This window comes from Gossypium raimondii, chromosome 9 (assembly GCF_025698545.1).
Source record: "Gossypium raimondii isolate GPD5lz chromosome 9, ASM2569854v1, whole genome shotgun sequence".
Lineage (NCBI taxonomy): Eukaryota > Viridiplantae > Streptophyta > Magnoliopsida > Malvales > Malvaceae > Gossypium > Gossypium raimondii.
The window spans coordinates 34311399-34335347 of NC_068573.1; the positions used below are offsets into that span (position 1 = coordinate 34311399).

At 36.2% G+C, this 23949-nt stretch overlaps 2 protein-coding genes across 7 annotated transcripts in view; one reads left to right on the forward strand and one right to left on the reverse strand.

Moving 5' to 3' along the window:
- The window catches only part of LOC105797660 (alcohol-forming fatty acyl-CoA reductase), an 84406-nt gene that overhangs the window by 58357 nt on the left and 2100 nt on the right, over positions 1-23949 (forward strand). The window contains exons 1-5 of one of the 6 annotated variants that reach the window (XM_052621026.1): positions 21949-22270; positions 22359-22507; positions 23017-23097; positions 23193-23296; positions 23456-23658. In XM_052621026.1, coding sequence (XP_052476986.1) covers positions 23019-23097; positions 23193-23296; positions 23456-23658 — 386 coding nt within the window. In that variant the 5' untranslated portion in view covers positions 21949-22270; positions 22359-22507; positions 23017-23018. Of the gene's footprint in view, positions 1-21948; positions 22271-22358; positions 23098-23192; positions 23297-23455; positions 23659-23949 lie in introns of those variants that run through there. The other 5 variants (XM_052621028.1, XM_052621025.1, XM_052621027.1 and 2 more) reach the window with 5 other exon arrangements.
- On the reverse strand, positions 460-1771 carry LOC105797664 (uncharacterized). Its single transcript, XM_012627603.1, has 3 exons — positions 1484-1771; positions 729-1352; positions 460-480 (listed from the first exon to the last, which is right to left on the reverse strand). Exons 1-3 carry the CDS (start codon positions 1769-1771, stop codon positions 460-462), a joined length of 933 nt encoding a protein of 310 aa, XP_012483057.1.

Consider the following 23949-nt stretch of genomic DNA (forward strand, 5'->3'; position numbering starts at 1 on the left):
TTTTGTAGAGGAAGAATTTTTTTCAACACTAGGTCCCCCTCATGAAATTCTTTGGGACGAACCTTTTTGTTATAGGCTCACATCATTCGTTTATGATATATCTGACCAATGATGAATAGCTTTTAGCCTCTTTTCTTCTATCAAGTTCAGCTGGTCATATCGAGATTGAATTCGGCCTCATCTAACCTTAACTCAGCTAACACCCGGAGAGAATAGATCTCAACTTCAATAGGTAATACTGCCTCCACCCCGTAAACTAGAGAAAAAGGTGTTGCCCCAGTAGAAGTCCTAATAGATATTCGATATGCAATGAGAGCGAAAGGTAATTTCTCATGCCAGTCCTTGTAGGTTTTAGTCATTTTCCCTACAATTCTCTTGATATTCTTGTTAGTTGCTTCTACGGCACCATTCATTTTTAGGCGATACGGTGACGAATTATGGTGTCTGATCTTGAACTGACTACAAACTTCCACAATTAACCTGTTGTTCAAATTCATCGCATTGTCAAATATAATTCTTTTAGGCATCTCATATCGACATATAATCTCTTTTCTCAAAAACTTGCTAACTGCTGACTTCGTGACGTTAGCATATGAAACAACCTCCACTCATTTAGTGAAATAGTCAATAACCACAAAGATAAAACAATGCCCATTAGAAGCCTTTAGTGATATTGGCTCGATGACATCTATCCCCCACATGGAGAAAGGCCATGGAGAAGTCATAACGTGAAGAGGTGAAGGATGTGCATGCATTTTGTCACCATAAATTTGGCACTTATAGCACTTTTTGGCATAATTTATGCAATCTCCTTCCATAGTGGCCCAATAGTACTCAAATCTCATAATCTGTCTGGCTATCATGAAGCCGTTGGCATGCGTTCCACCGATACCTTCATAGACTTCTTCCAAAATTTTATTGGCCTCCATAGCATTCACGCATCTCAACAATAATTGATCCTTTCCCCTCTTATATAAAATCTTTCCATCCAAGACGTAGTCAATGGTGAGCCTCATCAATGTCCTCTTATCATTCTCTGTTGCCTGATCAGGGTCCTCACGATTATTCACATATCGCAGTATATCTTGATACCAATGATAGTTATCATTTTCCTCTACCTCAATACTGTAGCAATGAGCCGAGGTCTCATAAATGCTGATTTGAATAGGCTTCATATCTTCCAATTTGTTCACTTGGATCATAGAGGCTAAGGTATCCAAAGCATCAGCCATATGATTTTCTTCTCGTGGGAGATAGCAAAAAGTGATACTGTCAAACTCCTCAATCAACTCCAGAGCCAATCTTCGATAACAGATTAATTTTGGGTCTCTGGTTTCCCATTCCCCTTTGAGCTGGTATATCACCAATGCCAAGTATCTGTATACCTCTAATATCTTAATTTTTCACTCCATGGTTGTCTAGATTCCCATGATGCAAGCTTCATATTCAGCCATGTTATTGGTGCAATCAAAATCCAATTTACTGGTAAAAGGATAATGATCTCCATTAGGGGATACAATGACTGCCCCAATCCATTACCTACAGCATTCGAAGCTCCGTCGAAGTTTAGCCTCCAAGGGTGATTTTCTTGAGAATCTTCTTCAGCAGTTGCCACATACATCAAGTCTTCATTCGAGAAATCAAAATTCATAGGTTCATAGTCTTCTAAGGCACTGCTGGCCAAAAAGTCTACTACCGCACTCCCTTTGATATCCTTTTGATTTACATAGACTATATCAAACTCGGAGAGTATGATCTGCCATCTAGCCATCCTATCATTCAACGCAATTGACTTCATCATATACTTTAGAGGGTCCAATTTTAAAATTAACCAAGTCGTATGATAGAGCATGTATTGCCCCAATCTCCGTGTCATCCAGATCAGGGCACAACATAATTTTTCAATGGGCGGATATCTCATTTCACAGTCAGTAAATTTATTACTGAGATAGTAGATCGCCTTCTCCTTCTTCCCCGTCTCATCATATTGACCTAGCACACATCCCTTGGAGTTGTCGAACACCGTTAAATATAGGATCGGTGGTTTATCTAGACTAGGTGGCGACAACACTAGAGTATTGGACAAGTACTGTTTTATCTTGTCAAAAGCCTCCTGGCATTCTTTATCCCACACACCTGGATTATGTTTCTTCAGAAGACGAAATATGGGGTCACATTTCTCAGTCATTTGCGAAATAAACCGAGCAATGTAACTTAGTCTTCCTAAGAAACCTCAATCTTCTTTTTGAGTACGTGGTGGAGGCAAATCTCGAATTGCCTTGACTTTTTTTGGGTCGATTTCAATCTCTTTTTCACTGACTACAAACCCCAGATGTTTTCCTAACCTAGCTCCAAAGATTCATTTGGCTGGATTGAGTTTGAGTTGGAACCTTCATAATCTTAAGAACAACTTTCTTAAGACTTACACATGTTCTTTTTCCATCTGGGATTTTGCAATCATGTAGTCAACATATACTTCAATTTCCTTATGCATCATGTCGAAACCATTTTTTTATTAAAAAAAGGGAATCGACTTTGAAAATAAAAATGGGAGTCGCCATCGATCTTTTATTAAGGTGTGATCAGTTCACCATTAAAAATAAATTTTAGATCGCGAGATTTGAAAAAATAAGTCCGGGAGTCGGTTACGCACGAGGAAGGGTTAGCACCCTCGTAACGCCCTAAATTGATACTGAATCGATTGTTTAATGTCTTAGTGTCGGAACTTTGAAAAGATTTTAAAATACGATCATTTTATCTTGAATAAAATAAATTGGATAATAAGGCTCCCTTACTTCAAGGAAATAAATTGTCACACTCAGTAAGTTAGAGTGCAACATTTCAAATCCTCAAAATTAAGTTTATCTTTTTAAAACCCATGCATTTTGAGAAGGATATTTGATTACTTGGGTCATATGAGAAAATCAAACCTAGTAAGTTAGGATTCGATTTCACAAAATTCCTAAATATCGAATATTGCCTTTATTTTAAAATTGAGATAGCAAAATGTTGTATCCAGTAAGTTAGGATCCAACATTTTGAGGTCTCAAAAGTATGGTTTTACCAAAATGAACACTTGGCTATTCAAATTCATCGAGAAGGATTGAAGCCCAGTAAGTTAGGGCACAATTCTCTCGAGAGCTATGAACACTAGGTCCTTTTGAAAATTATGAAATAAAAATGAATGATTTTGATGCTTTAATAAAATACAATTTTTACAAATGAGACATGACTAAAGCAATATATAACGTAAAAGATAAATCACAACCCAAATATACACTAACAAATTGTAAACAAATAGTAGGTAAATGTAAATAACCATATGATTTGTCATATTACACAAACACAGATATTAACAATTAGGCATTCCATGAATTAATAATCGATCTCAAAAGACATTTCAAGATAAGGATAAAAGAAAAGGAAAATAATAATAATAACAATAAGATTTGACACAAATTGGTAATGGAACTAAAAAGTAAATAAAAGTTTAAATGAATTTTCCTAGAAGATTAAAAAAAAAACAATAAAAATAAAATAAAATAAAAGTGGATAATTTAATACCCACCTTTTTATTTATATAAATAAGCCTAATGTAAAAAATAGTATATATGTAGTAATAATACGTACAAAGGTTAAAATAAGTAAAATAAAATAACAAATTTAAAAGGAATAAGGCTTTTGTGTATAAAAAGAAAAATTTATCATTTTAAACTAACAATATAATATTGCATACATACATACGTATACTAAAAACCATATATATATATATATATATATATATATATGAAAGAACATGAGATATTCTTGTGAGAATTTTTTGAAATTAAATGTGCATAGATATTTATATATATATGAATAAAAATGTATAAATTACACCTAGGTAATATAAAAAGTATAAAATATTTGCAAAAATAAGTAATAATACATAAAGCGAAAAGCATAAAATAACTATATGATGAAATAAGAGGATTTATAAAATAAAATTAAGCAATCGAATTCAAACAGAATTTTTAGGGCTGATTTGAAATAAATAGATAAACAAACGAATTGAGAACGGCTTAATATTAAAGGGACCATTATAGCAATTAAACGCATAAATTCAGGCACTCAAACCCTATCATCGAAACGATGTCGTTTAATCATGGGTCTAATTGAAATTAGAACTAAATATGAGGTAACAATTAAAAAACAAATAAAAATCGAATGATAATGAAAGCAAATGCGGAGGGGCTTGTTACGCAATAATCCCATCAGACCCAAAGCACGCGGATCCTTCCCTCGAGTCGGGTCACCGCGCGGGTCATAGGGCTTTAAACGGCGTCGTTTTGGAACCACTGGTCAAAGTCCAAACGGTGCCGTTTTGAGCTACATAAAGGCCACCAAAAACCCTAAATTATCAGCCTCTTTATCATTTAAAGAAGGCTCTAAAAAAACCTCCTCCAGCGTCGCTCCGTTACATCAATCGACAGTGGCCTTCTGAACCCCATGCACAACTCTGATTGGGACGGAGAGAACACAAGGCCGGTCACCAGGTATGTCTTCTAACTCCCTCCTTTTTCTTTTATTTGCTTTGCGCATGTATGTATGGTAAATAGTAAAATAGAAGAAGAAAGAAGAGTAATCGGAAAAGAAAAAAGAACCCAATCGAAAAAGGAAAAAAGAAAACATTTTCTTCTTTGTATTGATTTCGTGTTTGATACAGTATGCGTGGGTTTTCCTCCCCCCTTTCAAATACAGAAAAATGGCTTTTATATAGTCGGATCCAAAAGAAAAAATAAATCAAAATACATCTCTTTTCTCTCTTTTTCTGCTATTTTTTTGCTCCTTTTGTCTGCTGCTTTGTTCGTTTTTGTTTGTTGCAGGTGTACGGAGCAGTGGATGTGGAGGCTCGCGTGGATTTGGCGCGGAGGCGCTACACGCGCCCAGGCGTAACACGTGCAAGGAGGAGGCCTGACTCTGCTGCGGCGCTGGAGGTTCTAGGGTTCCCTGCTGCTGATTTTTTTCTGTTTTGGGCTATCGGGATCGTAATTTAGGGCTGGTTTTAATGGGTTTGGTTTAGGTTTTAGGCTAGGCTAGTGTTTGGGTAGTTTAGGTTAAAATGATTTGGGCCACGTTGGGCCCATGTATTTGGACTGTGGACTTTTAAACTTTGGTTTGGTTTATTTTATTAACGGGCCGGGCAAAATAGGCCTATTTTATTAACGAGAATAGAGCAAAGACTAAAAAGGACCAATTTTGCCCGGTCGTGCTTGGACCTTGGTGCTCTTCTTCTTCGAGTTGCCTCAGTTCATCCTACTGCATCTTCAGAGGTATTGGAATTGGTGCTTCGATCCACTCCACCGCAACGTCAGGGAGATAGGATTAGTGGCTTGTAGCTTCTAAAAAGAACAAAATTTGCTATCTATAGTTGGCAAGACTTAATGCGATCTGCTCTACTGCAACTTTAGAGCGATAAGATATATTTCTTCATGCCCCACTGTGACTACAGGGGGATAAGACTTGTTTTCTCAGTCTGCTCCACTGCAACCTTAGGGAGATAAGACCTGATGCGATCCATGCTACTGTAACTTCAGAGAGATAAGATCTATTACTTTAATCCGCTCCACTACAACTTCAGGGAGATAGGATTATCGGCTTCAATCTGCTCCACTGCAACCTCAGGGAGATAAGACCTGATGCGATCCACTCTACTGCAACTTCAGAGAGATAAGATCTATTACTTTAATCCGCTCCACTACAACTTCAGGGAGATAGAATTATCGGCTTCAATCTGCTCCATTGCAACCTCAGGGAGATAAGATTTGCTTCTTCGATCTGTCCCACTACAACTTCAAGGGGATAAGACCTGATGCGATCCACTCTACTGCAACTTCAGAGAGATAAGATCTATTACTTTAACCCGCTCCACTACAACTTCAGGGAGATAGGATTATCGGCTTCAATCTGCTCCACTGCAACTTCAGGGAGATAAGACCTGATGCGATCCACTCTACTGCAACTTCAGAGAGATAAGATCTATTACTTTAATCCACTCCACTACAACTTCAGGGAGATAGAATTATCGGCTTCAATCTGCTCCACTGCAACCTCAGGGAGATAAGATTTGCTTCTTCGATCTGTCCCACTACAACTTCAAGGGGATAAGACCTGATGCGATCCACTCTACTGCAACTTCAGAGAGATAAGATCTATTACTTTAACCCGCTCCACTACAACTTCAGGGAGATAGGATTATCGGCTTCAATCGCTCCCTCGCAACTTCGAGGAGATAAGACCTGATGCGATCCACTCTACTGCAACTTCAGAGAGATAAGATCTATTACTTTAATCCGCTCCACTAGAACTTCAGGAGATAAAATTATCGGCTTCAATCTGCTCCACTCCAACCTCAGGGAGATAAGATTTGCTTCTTCGATCTGTCCCACTACAACTTCAGGGGGATAAGACCTGATGCGATCCACTCTACTGCAACTTCAGAGAGATAAGATCTATTACTTTAACCCGCTCCACTACAACTTCAGGGAGATAGGATTATCGGCTTCAATCTACTCCACTGCAACCTCAAAGAGATAAGATTTGTTTTCTCAGTCTGCTCCACTGCAACCTTAGGGAGATAAGACCTGATGTGATCCACTCTACTGCAACTTCAGAGAGATAAGATCTATTACTTTAATCCGCTCCACTACAACTTCAGGGAGAAGGATTATCGGCTTCAATCTGCTCCACTGCAACCTTAGGGAGATAAGACCTGATGCGATCCACTCTACTGCAACTTCAGAGAGATAAAATCTATTACTTTAACCCGCTCCACTACAACTTCAGGGAGATAGGATTATCGGCTTCAACCTGCTCTACTGCAACCTTAGAGAGATAAGATTTGCCATCTTCGATTTATCCCACTGCAACTTTAGGAGCATAAGACCTACAATTTCCCAACCTATTCCACTACTGACCAGGGATATAGGACTTGTGGCTTAAATCTGCTTCCTTACACTTAAAGATAAGATTCGTAGTCTTCGATCTGCTCCGCTACTGCTTAGGGAGACAAGATCTGTAATTTCCCAACCTATTCACTACTGACCAGGGATATAGGACTTGTGGCTTAAATCTGCTTCCTTACACTTGAAGATAAGATTCGCCGTCTTCGATCTGCTCCGCTAATGCTTAGGGAGACAAGATCTGTAATTTCCCAACCTATTCCACTGTTGACCAGGGATATAGGACTTGTGGCTTAAATTTGCTTCCTTACTCTTGAAGATAAAAATCGCCGTCTTCGATCTGCTCCGCTATTGTTTAGGGAGATAAGATCTGTAATTTCCCAACCTATTCCACTGCTAACCAAAGATATAGGACTTGTGGCTTAAATCTGCTTCCTTACACTTTAAGATAAGATTTATCGTCTTCAATCTGCTCTGTTATTGTTTAGGGAGACAAGATCTGTAATTTCCCAACCTATTCCACTGCTGACCAGGGATATAGAACTTATGGCTTAAATCTGCTTCCTTACTCTTGAAGATAAGATTCGCCGTTTTCGCATTGCTCCGCTATTGCTTAGGGAGACAAGATCTGTAATTTTCCATCCTATTCCACTGCTAACCAGGGATATAGGACTTGTGGCTTAAATCTGCTTCCTTACTCTTGAAGATAAGATTCTCCGTCTTCGATCTGCTCTACTACTGCTTAGGGAGACAAGATCTGTAATTTTCTAAACTATTCTACTGCTGACCAGGGATATAAGACTTGTGGCTTAAATCTGCTTCCTTACACTTGAAGATAAGATTCGCCGTCTTCGATCTCCTCTGCTATTTCTTAGGGAGACAAGATCTGTAATTTCCCAACCTATTCCACTGCTGACCAGGGATATAGGACTTGTGGCTTAAATCTACTTCCTTACTCTTGAAGATAAGATTCGCCATCTTCGATTTGCTCCACTATTGCTTAGGGAGACAAGATCTGTAATTTCCCAACCTATTCCACTGCTGACCAGGGATATAGACTTGTGGCTTAAATCTGTTTCCTTACGCTTGAAGATAAGATTCACCATATTCGATCTACTCCGCTACTGTTTAGGGAGACAAGATCTGTAATTTCTCTACCTATTCCACTGCTGACCAGGGATATAGAACTTGTGGCTTAAATCTACTTCCTTACACTTGAAGATAAGATTCGCCATCTTCGATCTGCTCCGCTATTGCTTAGGGAGACAAGATCTGTAATTTCCCAACCTATTCCACTGCTGACCAGGGATATAGGACTTGTGGCTTAAATCTGCTTCCTTACACTTAAAGATAAGATTCGCCGTCTTCGATCTGCTCCGCTATTGCTTAGGGAGACAAGATCTGCTATCTTCACTGATCTATTCTCTGGGGAACATGATCTGTATAATGAACCTAATTATGCCTAATGATTAGGATGGCATGATCGAAATGAATCAAATGCTCCTAACTAGGCATATGTGAATAGTGTTCGCGTAGAATACAGAATTTTATTTTTTTCGAGAATGATCCCGCTTAGGTTGTCATTACTCGAATTTTATTAAGGCTTGAACACTGACGTGCTACAACACCTTCTCGCTTGACCGGCTTTTCTGAAGAAACATTTAGCCAGGTTGCCCCCCACTGTAAACCTCAAAGTTATATCCAGTGGGGCACAAAATTTGTACTATTATTCTCCTATCGTAATCCAAGGGTAGAAAAATCTGGCCTTTCTCGATCCTCTTCTATCACAATTCAAGGATACAGGATCTAAAATCATTTTGGTTCCCTACACCATTCCGAGGGTGTCGTATCAAAGACTCATGCACAAATGAAGGCTCACTTCTCCGAGGTAGCCTCTTCCTATTGTTTGGTGATCATTGCTTGCTTGTTTATGGCATCTTGTCAGTTAATGCATTTGACAACAAAATCCAAAGAGAAAATCTAAATTTAGACTCTTCCTTCTCAAATTTGCAACCTTTAAATTTGGTGTTCTCTAAACAATAGTCTTGTTTCAAGTTCTTGTATTATTTAGAAACTTTTCAGAGTAATATGCAAAATTTCCTTTGTGCAAGTTTTATTAGTCCATTAATCATTATTCTAATGTAACATGCTTGCAAAAGGGGTTATAACAATGGATAAGAATAAAGTTGGTTCTGAGCATAGCTCGAAGAAACAAATTATTAAAAATAGTAAAGAAGAATAACAAAGAAATTAATTGGGAATGTGTGTTCTGAAAAAGAATGAAGTATTCCAATGAACAAAAAATTCAATATAAATAGTATGAGAATTGGGTGCACCAGATATCACAGCTTGAACTTCTCTTTACAAACTTTCTAAAGACCATTCTGAGTTTGACATGTGTTTAGGAGATCTACAGTGCTTTGTCGATGCCCCAAGATGTCGCCTACCCTTTCCTGTTTATCCAGGTATAACAAGATTACTACATGCCCCAATCTGGTCAAGATACGAGTTACCCTGATCACTTCATGACTACTCTGATTAATATTTGAGCCGCCCTTTTTGAGTTTTCAACTCAAATCCCCTTTGGCCTAAGGCGCCCTTTGCGGGTTTTCCTCTTAGCCTCTCCATTTTTACTTTTTCATTTTTCATTCTTTGTTTTCATTTTTCATTTTTCACATTTTTTGACTCAAAGTGCCCTTTGCGGGTTTTCACCTTGGTCCTTTGAAGTATTTCTTGACTGGATCTGAGTTTATAGGATTAGCAATCTCACTCAGGACCAGTGCTCCTCTGAAAGAGGTCTTCTTTACAACATAAGGACATTCCCGGTTTGGCATTCATTTCCCTCTAGAATCCTTTTGTAGAGGAATAATCTTTTTCGACATCCAGCCCTCTCGTGGAATTCTCTGAGACAACCCTGTTTATTATGGGCTCGTATCATTTGTTTTTGGTACATTCGACCCTGATGAATAGCTTTTAACCCTTTTCCTAGGTCCAACTGATCACGTCGCGATTGGATCCTTCCAACTCTAATACCCAGAGAGAGGGGATTTCAATAGGTAAAACTACCTCAATCCCGTAAACCAAAGAGAACGATGTTGCTCTGATAGAAATCTTGATAGATGTTCGGCAAGCAAGGAGGGCGAATGGTGATTTCTCATGCCAGTCCTTGTAAGTCTCAGTCATTTTTGCAATTCATTGTCTTGCAATACAGTGACAAACCATGGTGTCTGATTTTGAATTGATTTCATATCTCAACTATCGTGCTATTGTTTAAGCTCAATGCATTTTCCAATACCATCTTCTCTGAAATTCTGTATCGGTATATGATGACTTTGACCCATGAAGTAGCCTCTCAAAAATGAAGCAATGCCCATTAGAAGTCTTTGATAATGGTGATGTCCATGCCCCATTTTACTCAAAATTTGAGTCTCCCTTTTCGGGTTTTCAACTCAAATCCACCTTTGGTCAAAGCGCCCTTTGCGAGTTTTCACTTCGGCCTCTCCTTTTCTTTTTTCCTCTTTTCATTTTCATTTTTTGACTTTAATTTTAATTTTTCTTTTTCTTCTTTTTTGTTTTTGATTTTGATTTTGATTGATTTTTTTTAGGAATCTGAACCCATAGGATTAGGCAAGTCTTTGTTATCCCTTTCGAAGAATCTTATTTCCTACGACAGAGAACTTTGGATCTTCCTCTTTAATCAAGATAAAATCCCACAACTTTGAAGAGATGAAAACTCAACTTCAAATGGGCAAAGCTATGCTGAATCAACGAGAGAGGCATTGCTTCGGCAAAGAATTGCATCGTTCATGCTGCAAATTTCTGACATCGCGCTGTTGTGCAGATTTCATTATCAGCGTTTAACCTGGCATATCTTGGTATGACCATACAAAGACATCTTTGAACTCTAGAGACGACTTAATGAGGTCTCACTTCATCTTTGTGGTCATGTCAATTCCAATCTTCATCCAGCTCACAATTTCTAATGATTCCTTGAGAAATATGATCTGTTTATCCTCTTGTTCTGCCATCCTCAACAAGTTCAGAGATAAGCTACGATCTATGTCATTTTCAAAGTCATGAGATCCCTCTAAAACATGTCTCGCTCAAAAGGAGATTTCAAGTCTGCAGCGGTGTCATTCATGTCATTGATATCTGAGGACCCCTAGTAAGTACCAAAGAATATACAAAAGAATGGATGAATTTGTGAATAATTATTTGTACAATATAATTATGAATGAAAGAATGATGTGGAAGAATAAATGAGTAATTATTCAAAAAGAATGAAAGAATATTGGCTCAAAAATAAATGCAAAGATGTATTTTATTAGAATAATGACGTTCAGACATTAGCCTATTTCACAAAGGAATTTCTATCACTTTTAGGCTAAAAACAACAAAAATGTTTCGAATATTACTCTAAATAAGCAACAAAAACTACAAGGATTTCTTCTGCAGTCTAATTGCTTAGAACACTCCAGATTTATAAGGGCAGATATCTAACAAGGTCCCTTTTCATTTGTGTCTTCAAATATGTCATTGATGTGAACACTTCCCAACATTGTGTGTATGTTTTTCTCCTCTTTAATTTCCTCACAAAGCTTCATTTCCTTGTCGTCCATCATGCCCAAGGTCTTGAATTTCACACTCTCCTGGGTTTCGTACCTCTTCTCGTGATGGAATTTACAATGGTTCATTGTCTTTCCATGGTTTCCTCCTGAATTAGAAATAACTAATCCCCTTCCTGCTCTCACGTCTACCCCATTATCATCATGATCGAGTAGTGGATTTTCTATGCTAGACGAGTCATCCAATCTGACAACACCCATGTTAATGAGTTTTGCAACCAGTTTCTTGAAGGCAGTGCAATTCTCTATTGAATGCCTCATAATTCCCGCATGGTAGTCGTATTGTGCGTTTATGTCATATCATTTGGGATACGGAGGTTGTATGGGTTTTAAGTAGAAGGGGGACACGACACGTGCATCAAATAAGCTTCGGTATAACTCACTATATGACATCGGTATAGGTGTGAACTGAAGCCTTTCTGTATTTGTCTTTGTGTAAGATTCTTGCTTTAAAGGACTCTGATGTCTGGTGGTTTCTGTCATTGGCCTGCCCACAGTGATTGGCTTTGAGTGGCCCCTGTTATACTTGCCTGCATTATCCCATTTATTTCCCTTCTTCCTTGGGGCCTTTGTAGTATCTAAGTACTCCACCCTCGCCTGCTTTGTTTCAGCTGGGTTATCAAGAGCAACAGGAAAATTGTTCCTAAAATTGGTCTTGGGTCCGTCAGGAAACTCATTGGTGTTGCTGTACCAGTCTGATATTGTTGAGATCTGATAGTGAAGAGTGCCCCTTGTAGGCGCCCATCTGGCTAGACCTGGGTACTTGTCGAAGTACAATCTAGGAAATAAGCAAAATCCTCATTATCAACCCCAGAATGGTTCATCAGGTCCTTCCTTTTTACTTCAGCTAGCAATCGGTTGAACTGGCTCATAATGGTTCTCAGTAATTCTAGCATTTAATCTCTCATCTCCTGTTGAAATTCGATCAATTGCTCCTGCATCTATATCTGCATATGCTCTAATTTTTCCAACCTTTGTTCCATTTCTCTAGTCTTTGCTTAGATACCGTAAGGGTGTTTGGTTGATTGGTTTTCCAGATTAGTTGAAATAAATTTACTCAATTAGACTCTTTTAATGGATTTATGCATATGATGTCATGTAATGTAGATGCATAAAATGAATGCCTAAAGAGATGTTGATTCTGATTCAATTACATTTAGGAAACTTTACTAGAAAGAAAATCCCTTTACATAAAGCAGATGCATGTACGACCACTCCCTTATATTCCAAAAGACAACAGCGATCTTTTTCTTCATCCGTATGTTTGAGATAATCTCGCCAATAGATGCCACTGCTAGCTTCTTTTCTTGATCTTGGTCGCGATTCATCATCTGCCCATCTTCATAAGGCTCGTCAGCTTCTTTAAGGGAGTTGGAACGTCGAAGGCTCTTAGACAATCGCCTTTAATCCTCAGGCCACGAAGCAAGGTCACGAACTTTTCCATCGCCCTTCTTGAGTTTCTCAGAATATATTCAGGCAACCGTATTGTTTTCCACTTTATCAAGGAATCCATATTCCATGACAAGCTTTCTAATTTAGTAATTGGATTTGAATCAATATCTCGTTCCTAAGATGCAAATGCAATGCAATCATAATCAAAATAAAACAAGATGGGTTAGTACAAAACAGAAGCAAACAAGGAAAACCTAATCGGGCAAGCACTAGGGGTTTGAAGTGGCTCTACCTAGGATGGGTTCCTAAGGTCTTCTAAAAATGGGAGTCGTCATCGATCTTTTATTAAGGTGTGATCAGTTCACCATTAAAAATAAATTTTAGATCCGCGAGATTTGAGAAAATAGGTTCGGGAGTCGATTACGCACGAGGAAGGGTTAGCACCCGCGTAACGCCAAAAATTGGTACCGAATCGATTGCTTAATGTCTTAGTGTCGGAACTTTTAAAAGATTTTAAAATACGATCCTTTTATCTTGAATAAAATGAATTGGATAATAAGGCTCCCTTACTTCAAGGAAATAAATTGTCACACTCAGTAAGTTAGAGTGCAACATTTCAAATCCTCAAAATTAAGTTTATCTTTTTAAAACCCATGCATTTTGAGAAGGATATTTGATTACTTGGGTCAAATGAGAAAATCAAACCCAGTAAGTTAGGATTCGATTTCACAAAATTCCTAAATATCGAATGTTACCTTTATTTTAAAGTCGAGATAACAAAATGTTGTATCCAGTAAGTTAGGATCCAACATTTTGAGGTCTCAAAAGTATGGTTTTACCAAAATGAACACTTGGCTATTCAAATTCATCGAGAAGAATTGAAGCCCAGTAAGTTAGGGCACAATTCTCTCGAGAGCTATGAACACCAGGTCTTTTTGAAAATTATGAAATAAAAATGATTTTGATGCTTTAATAAAATACAATTTTTACAAATGAGACATGACTAAAGCAATATATAACGTAAAAGATAAATCACAACCCAAATATACACTAATAAATTGTAAACAAATAGTAGGTAAATGTAAATAACCATATGATTTGTCATATTACACAAACACAAATATTAACAATTAGGCATTCCATGAATTAATAATCGATCTCAAAATACATTTCAAGATAATGATAAAAGAAAAGGAAAACAATAATAATAACAATAAGATTTGACACAAATTGGTAATGGAACTAAAAAGTAAATAAAAGTTTAAATGAATTTTCTTGGAAGATTAAAAATAAAAAACAATAAAAATAAAATAAAAGTGGATAATTTAATACCCACCTTTTATTTATATAAATAAGCCTAATGTAAAAATAGTATATATGTAGTAATAATACGTACAAAGGTTAAAATAAGTAAAATAAAATAACAAATTTAAAAGGAATAAGGCTTTTGTGTATATAAAGAAAAATTTATCATTTGAAACTAACAATATATTATTGCATACATACATACGTATACTAAAAACCATATATATATATATATATATATATATATGAAAGAACATGAGATATTATTGTGAGAATTTTTTGAAATTAAATGTGCATAGATATTTATATATATATGAATAAAAATGTATAAATTACACCTAGGTAATATAAAAAGTATAAAATATTTGCAAAAATAAGTAATAATACATAAAATAACTATATGATGAAATAAGAGGATTTATAAAATAAAACTAAGTAAAAAAACAATAATAATAATGACAAATGAAAGCAATAACAATAAATCAATTAATTTAACAAAAGTGGACCTATTTCGAATTCAAACAGAATTTTTAGGGCTGATTTGAAATAAATAGATAAACAAACGAATTGAGAACGGCTTAATATTAAAAGGACCATTATAGCAATTAAACGCATAAATCCAAGCACTCAAACCCCATTATCGAAACGATGTCGTTTAATCATGGGTCTAATTGAAATTGGAACTAAATATGAGGTAACAATTAAAAATCAAATAAAAATCAAATTAAAATGAAAGCAAATGCGGAGGGGCTTGTTGCGCAATAATCCCATTAGACCCAAAGTGCGCGGATCCTTCCCTCGAGTCGGGTCACCGCGCGGGTCACAGGCCTTTAAACGGCGCCGTTTTAGAACCACTGGTCAAACTCCAAACGGTGCCGTTTTGAGCTACATAAAGGCCACCAAAAACCCTAAATTATCAGCCTCTTTATCATTTAAAGAAGGCTCTAAAAAAACCTCCTCTAGCGCTGCTCCGTTACATCAATCGACAGTGGCCTTCGAACCTCATGAACAACTCCGATTGCGACGGAGTGAGCACAAGGCCGGTCACCAGGTATGTCTTCTAACTCCCTCATTTTTCTTTTATTTGCTTTGCGTATGTATGTGTGGTAAATAGTAAAACAGAAGAAGAAAGAAGAGCAATCAGAAAAGAAAAAATAACCCAATCGAAAAAGGAAAAAAGAAAACCTTTTCTTCTTTGTATTGATTTCGTGTTTGATACAGTATGCGTGGGTTTTCCTCCCCCCTTTCAAATACAGAAAAATGGCTTTTATATAGCCGGATCCAAAAGAAAAAATAAATCAAAATATATATCTTTTTTTATCCTTTTCTGCTATTTTTTGGCTCCTTTTGCCTGTTGCTTTGTTCGTTTTTGTTTGTTGCAGGCGTACGGAGCAGTGGACATGGAGGCTCGCGTGGATTTGGCACGGGGGCGCTACACACGCGCAAGCGCAACACGTGCGAGGAGGAGGCCTGGCTCTGCTGCGGCTCTGGAGGTTCTAGGGTTCCCTGCTACTGATTTTTTTCTGTTTTGGGCTATCGGGCTTGTAATTTGGGGCTGGGCTTAATGGGTTTGGTTTAGGTTTTAGGCTAGGCTAGTGTTTGGGTAGTTTAGGTTAAAATGATTTGGGCCACGTTGGGCCCATGTATTTGGATTGTGGACTTTTAAACTTTGGTTTGGTTTATTTTATTAACGGGCCGGGCAAATTGGGCCTATTACACATCATATCGTGGAAAAGGGTCACCATGGCTCTATGGTATGTGGCTCTCGCATTTTTCAACCCGAATGACATCACTTTATAACAAAAAGTCCCCCATAGGGTTATAAATGTGGTTTTCTTCATATCTTCAGGATGCATCTTAATTTGGTTATATCTCAAGAAACCATCCATAAAGGAAAATAGTGAGTGTCATGCCGTGTTATCTACCAGGGTGTCGATGTGAGGCGAGGGAAAATTATCTTTCGGGCTAACCTTATTTAAATCTCTGTAATGTACACACATTCATGCCTTCCCATCTTTCTTAAGGACGGGTATAATATTGGCTACCCATTCTGAGTATTTGACCACTTGTAGGAACCCCGCATCGAATTACTTCTGAACCTCCTCCTTTATTTTTTGTACAACATCAGGCCTCATCCTCTGGAGTTTTTGCTGAACTGGCTTACAATCCTCTTTTATAGGAAGACGGTGAACTACAATATCGGTATTTAACCCAGGCATATCCTGGTATGACCATGCGAAGACGTCTTTGAACTCTCGAAGTAACTCAATGAAACCTTGTTTTACTTCTTCAGTTATGCATGTTCGATCTTCACCACCATTTCCTCCTCTAGGGTCACAGTCTCCACCATCTCCTTGTGAGGTAGGATTTGTTTTTCCTCCTACTCTACCATCCTCAACAAGTCCAGAGATAAGCTACAATCTACGTCATTTTTAAAGTCATAAAATCCCTCCAAACACATGTCTCGCTCAAAAGGAGATTCTGAGTCTGTAGCAGCGTCATTCATGTCATTGATATCTAGGGACCTATTGTAGGTACAAAAAGAATGTACAAAGAATGTATGTATGAATAATTATTTGTACAATATGATTATGAATGAAAGAATCAAAAATAATTATTTGTAAAGAATGAAAGAATACTAGTTCAAAAATGATCACAATAATGTATTTCATTAAAATAATGACATTCAGACATGAGTGTATTTCACAAAGGAATTCTTATTGCCTCTAAGCTAAAAGCAACAAATGTGTTCTGAACATTACTCTAAATAAACTTTAAATACTACAGAGATTTCTTCTATAGTCTAATTGCTTAGAACACTCCCAGGTTTATAAAGGCGAATATCTAACAAGGTCCCTTTTCAGTTGTGAACGCTTCCCAACATTGTACATATGTTTCTCTCTTCTTTAATTTTTTCACAAAACTCCATCTCTTTATTGTCCATCATGCTTTGAACCAAGGCCCTGAATCCCTCACACTCTTGGATCTCGTGCCCCTTCTCATGATGGAACTCACAATAGTTCCTTATCTTTTCATGGCTTCTTCCTAAATCAGAAATGACTAATCCCTTTTTTGCCATCTCCTTCCAGACCCAACTTAAAGGAGTTTTTACTTCTGCAATGTCTGTCTTGATTCTTCTCCCCATATCTTCACTCATTGTGTTTACCCCATTATCAACATGATTGGGTAGCATATTAGATACGTCATCGAACTTGACAATACCCATATTGATGAGCCTTTTAACTAGCTTTTTGAAAGCGGTATAGTTTTCTATCGAATGCCCCGTGATTCCTGCATGGTATCCGCACTGGGTATTTTCGTCGTACCCTTTAGGAAATGGGGGCTGCATTGGTTTCAAGTAGAAAAGGGATACTATATCTACTTCAAATAGGTTTTGATATAGCTCTCTATACGTCATTGGTATAAGCGTAAACTGAGACCTTTCGCATTTGTCATTGAGTAAGATTCTTGTCTTGAAGGGCCATGATAGCTAGCGATTACTATCTTTGGCTGGCCTACAGTAATTGGTTTTGGGTATCCCTTATTATACATGCTTGCGTTTTTTACCTTATTCTTCCTCTTCCCCGAAGCTTTTAAAGTATGGACTTGGGAACTCCACTCATGCCTTTTTTGTTTGTAACGATCTTCAAATTTCTTTGGGAACTCTACTCTCGCCTGTTTTGTTTCCGCAAGATCATCAAGGGCCACAGGATTGGTTAGATTGTCTCCCAGGCTAAAATTTGAGCCTATCGGGTAATTCGTTGGTGTCGAGGTACCGATCTGGTATTGGGGTCTGATGTTAACAGACACCTTTTATGGATACCCATATGGTTGTGCCTAGGTGATTGTTGGTGTAAAGCCTGGAAAGTAAGCAGGGTCTTTATTATCATCCCTAAAGTGGACCACTGGGTGTTTTCCTTTTTCTAACCCTTTATCCAATAACTAGGTTAACTGGCTCATCAAATTTCTTTGGAATTCTAGCATCTGATCTTTCATCTCTTGTTGAAATTTGGTCAATTGCTCTAGCATATGTATTTGCATCTGCTTTAATCTCTCCAACCTTTGGTCCATTCCTTTAGTTTTTGCTCGGGTACCTAAGGGTGTTGGTTTTCTAGATTAGCTGAAATAATTTTACTCAATTAGGGTCTTTTAATGGTCCTTAATGCATATGATATCATGTAATGCAAATGTATGAAATGAATGCAAAAAAGACGTTGACTCTGATTCAATTCTATTTAGAAAACTTTACTAAAAAATAAATTTCTTTACATAAAATGGATGCATGTACGGCTCATCCCTCATACTCCAAGAAACAACATCGATATTTCCTTTTATCCGGATGTTTAAGATAAATCTCGTAAATTTCCAATGGATGCCACTACTAGCTCTTTCTTGCTTGATCCTGGTTGTGATCCATCGTCTGCCCATCCTCGTAATGCTCATCAGCTTCTTTAAGGAAGTCGAAATGTCGATGACTCTCAGATAATTAGCTTGAATCTTTGGGCCACGAAGTAAAGTCATGTACTCTTCCATTACCCTTCTTTTGTTGTGTTTCTTGGAATATATTTGGGCAGCCATATTATCTTCCACTTTATCAAGAAATTCATTTTCCATGACAAGCTCTCTAATTTAGTAATCAAACTTGAATCAACACCTTTTTTCTAAGATAAAAATGTAATGTAATCATAACCAAAACAAAACGAAATAGGTTAGTACAAAGCAAAAGCAAACAAGAAAAATAGAGTACCTATTTCGGTGACCACTAGGGGTTTGAAATGGTTCTACCTAAGGTGGGCTCCTAAGGTCTTCTACATGTGATTTGGTTCTAAAGTAAAGGTACCTGAACCAGTAGATTCCTCAATCCTCATCCATTATAGGCTCATATGGACTGAGTCCAGTTTAGGGGAATACATTTCCCTATAGTTGCACGGAGATGAGAATCTCACGAAGACATAGGTACGGATGTATCTTGAAAGCAATCCACTATCCTACACGGAGCTGAAAACCTCACGAAGGAATAGTTTCTCACTCCCACTTAAAAAGGTATAACCGAACGGTTATGCAAATGCAATATGCAAAAATATGTCGAGAGACTTGAACAAATAAAGCAAATATAGCAAAATGATGCAAACTATAAAAATGAAATGCAACGAAAGGATCGTAAATTTAAACCAAATTATCAACTTTCAACAAAAAGATAAGAAACAATCAACTCGTGGCTTGACTCTCTTATTTTCTCCCCAGTGGAGTCGTCAAGTTGTCGAGACCATTTTTTTGATAAATAGGGGTCGACTTGGATTTTTAAATCTAAAAGGAATATGGGAGTCGCCACCAATCTTTTTTGATGAAGTGTGATCGGGTCACCTCGTAAAATGGTTGTTTTTAATAAACAATTTGATTTTATTAAAACAACAATTTTGGTTCACAAAATTCAGAAAAATGGGTTAGGGAGTCGATTATGTACGAGGAAGGATTAGCACCCTTGTAACACCCAAAATTGGTACCTAGTTGATTAATTAGTGTCTTAGTGTCGAAAATTGAAAACTTTGAAGAGTTTTTTTAAAATATGATCCTAAAAATTTTCGAATAATATGGGTTGGAATCTAGGATTCTCTTGTTCCGAAAGAATATCACATCCAGCACGTTAGGATACGATACTTTAAATCCTCGAAACCAAGATCACCTTAAGGTTTCCAAAATCCATACTTTGAAATTTTAAGAGGATATTTGGCTATTTGGTCAAACGAGAAATCGAAACCCAGCACGTTAGGGTACGCTTTCTCAGATTTCCAAACGCAAAATATTGCCTTATTTAGAAAAAATTTCTTTTTGTTGTATGGTGTTAATATGCATGACGGAATAATAAATATGATAATGTAAGTAAAAATAACATGAGCAAAAACAAATAATAATAAAAAAGGATAAATAAAAAAATTCAATTATGTATATACAACAATAAATAAACAAACAAAAACTAAAACATTTAAAAAAAATTAATATTATTAATAATGGAATAGTAAATAATCTATATTTTAAAAATCACAAAAGATATAAGTAATTACATAATAATAATATATAATAAAACAAAATATATTTAAAATTTAAATAAGTAAATATAATAATAATATAATAATAATAGTAATAATAAATGATAATAATAATCATAATAACATCAAATTTATTAATATTAACAATAAAGTAACCGAAATAACAAAAAAAAAGACTAAATTGAATTTTAAAACAAAATTTGGGGTCAAATCTGAAAATAAATAAAAGGGGAGGACCATTTTGAACATGCGAATAACAAGGAGGGACCAAATGGGAAATAAACCCCACCCTCCAAAACGCACAGTTTCAAGGTGGACCAAATTGAAAATTGAAATAAATTACACGGCGAAATTAAAAAAATAAAAGGAACTTAATTGCAAAACAATTAAAAAGCGAAAGGGTTAAAGGTGAAATTAGCCCTTCCGTCAAAAACACGCGGATCTGCCAGGCGAGTTGGGTCGGATTCGGGTCAGCCTCCCCAAAACGACGGCGTTTTGGTGCCTGAGAGGCCAGCCCAAAACGACTTCGTTTTGGAGGCCTATTTAAGTCACATTTTTTTCAAAAAAAAAATCATTTCACACCCTTTCAAAAAAAGAAAAAGCTGAAGATCCCTCTCCTTTTCTCTTAACAGTCCCGATTTTCGGCCAGGGGTCCGCTCGACCGCCACCGCGCCGATCGCCGATCACCGGCGACGGTGCCGCCGTCTACGCTGGCCGAAAAAAGGTAAATTTTTTTATATTTTTTATATATATTTATAAAATAGTTTTTTTCAAGGGAAAATAAAGAAAAAATTCAAAAATAGGAAAACAAGAGAATAAAAACCTTGCACGTTTCTAGTTTTTTTTTTGCTTGGCTTTTTTCCTTCTATTTCTTTGTAGGCGCAAGTTGCGGTAGAGTCGGTGGTGGTAGAGGGTAGGTGCGGCGATGGTCAGAGGAGGCAGAGGTGGCTCCAGAAGAGTGGGTGGTGGCAGAGACTATGACGAGCGGTGGCTAGGGTTTCTTTGCCTTTTTTTTTTGCTGAAAATAGTTTAGGTTTGGGCCATTTTGGGCTGTTAAGGCTTTTTTATTATTGGGTCATTTTGGTTTGCTTTTTTTTTTTTGTAAATATACTGTAATTTTTTTTATTTGGTTTGGTTTCCTAGCAGGCCGGACAAATTTGGGCTTCTACAATAATTTTATATTTTTAAGAAAATAAATTAATTCTAAAATATTTTTTATAATCAATTAAAAATAAAATATTGATAAAAATATTTCTAGGAACATATACCTAATGATTATGTATAGTTAGGTAGATGCATTGTTAAATTGCTAAACTCTTGATTCCTTGCTTTATTTAATAGTTTGCATTAATGCAAAACGTGCTTTTGGATGTATTGTTAGGCTAAACTTGCCCATAATTTCATTAATCAGTGACCCCTACCACACTTCTCATCGCAAAGTTGGATGAATAATTAAAAGAAGTTGCAATTGACTAATCGAAAACTCTCCGCCATATAAATATTCCGAACTCTTGATTCCTTGCTTTATTCATTAAATTTAAGTATTTGCATTAAATTCAAATATTTGCATATGCAACTCGTGTTTTGAATCGAATTATAAAGCTTCAATATATACACGATACTTACTTATAACTTTTTTTTTCAGAAGGTAGACTTATTTATAACTTCATTTATCATTACTCATAAATATAGCGGCCTTCTAAGAAGTTTTCCATCACATCTCCGTTCATTAGCCCCTATAAATAGCCTCTTCAAAACTCATTGACAGAACATCAAGGTTGGAATCATAGATAAAACAACTCCCACCACTTTCAAAATAAAGAGATTTTTGGTATATCAACTAGGTTTTGGAAATGAATACAGTTCAATTCGTAACTAGCTTGTTCTAGAGCTTTCATTGCCATGCCAACAAGGGAAATGAAAGAAATGATAAGGGAAAATGATGAACATCAGAATCAAGGTCTGCCATTCCCCACATTTTATATTCTTTTTATGCCTACTTTTTATCATATATTATTTTAGTTCAGTTTTATTTATTTAATACACAGTATGGGATGTAGCTTTATATCGCAAACTTAATCCTAGAGAGAAGCTCATGTCTGGATGTGGAGCGTAGGAGTTTTGATTGGAAACATAACCCCCGTTAACCCACTAATGACTGATAGCGTGGACTAAGAACAGAACTTATAGCACGGTGGTGAGTTGCAAGTCTAAGGCTTATATATTATTATGGGGTGGTGTAAAAGTTGTTAGGCACTGTGGAAGTTTAGAATTTTTGTGCCCTTCCTAATCTAGAAAATTGATAGTTTTGGATTGGGGTAAAGTAGTATTTAGGACTAATTTACAATTGCTATTTAAAAGAGATGTGAAGAAACCCCTTTATTAAATATTTTTTTGAAAATTTTGACGTAAGATTTAAGTATTTAGTATTGCTATTAAAAGTATTTTAAAAATAAAATGTTTGTTCTTGACACATAATGTTGCAAAGTAAAAAAAAGGCATTTGAATGAGATTCAAATTCGTTAATATAATGATATTTCAATAAAATATAACAAAATAGTTTATTGTAACTCATTTTTAATTTCAATAGAATAGTTATCAAGATTAGGACTAAATTTTGTTTTTTTTCTCTCCTGAAAAATACAATAATACATATATATTCTTTTGTCCCCTTTAATTCGTTCTCTTGAGTTTCGTTATTGGCAGACATGGAATTAGATAATGTAGCCAAGTTTCTTCAAGGCAAGACCATATTAGTCACCGGTGCAACAGGATTTTTAGCTAAGGGTATTACTGTTACTCTCTCTTTGTAAGGCCAAAGGTGATTTTATTGAAAGCACAACTAATACTTAATGGTTTAATGTTTCAATCATGCTTATTAGTCTTTATCGAGAAGATATTACGGCTTCAACTAAACGTGAATAAGCTTTATCTTCTTTTGAGGACTTCAAATGATAAATTCGCCACACAACGCTTAGAAGATGAGGTATATAAAAAAAATTATATCTATTTTTATGTACTCAATCCATCTTATAAAGTACATATATCTATATAAGAGACACAGTTTGCATATAAAATTATACCTTCTTTTATATACCAAATATCCAATTAAAATAACACTAACGTTAATAAAAATTATATGTAGATCATAAGCACAGAATTATTTAGAATTCTCCGCGACAAATGGGGTTCAAAATTTGATGCCTTGATATCAAGTAAGGTGGTAGCAGTGGAAGGTGATATCTCTTCTGAAAACTTGGGATTGGAAGATTCAAAACTAAGAGAAGAGATGAGGAAGGAAATAGAAATTGTTGTAAATTCTGCTGCCACAACTTGCTTTAATGAAAGGTACTTTAGAATCATGTTGTAATTAAGCTATAACTAATTATCGGTATCATTCTTCAAAGAAAACGTATCAATTCCATCCTCATATTTAAATTGTATCTCATATGTACTGATGTTAAGTTGTGTTGACTCGAATTTGATTCTAATTTTAAAAATACCTTAAATGTTGATTAAAACCTTTTAATGACTCTTAATATTTTTTCTTATTAAATTATTTTCAATATTAGAGAGACTTTTAAGTTTATTTAAGTAACTCGAGTTATGGATAAATTTATAATAAAATAACATATAAAT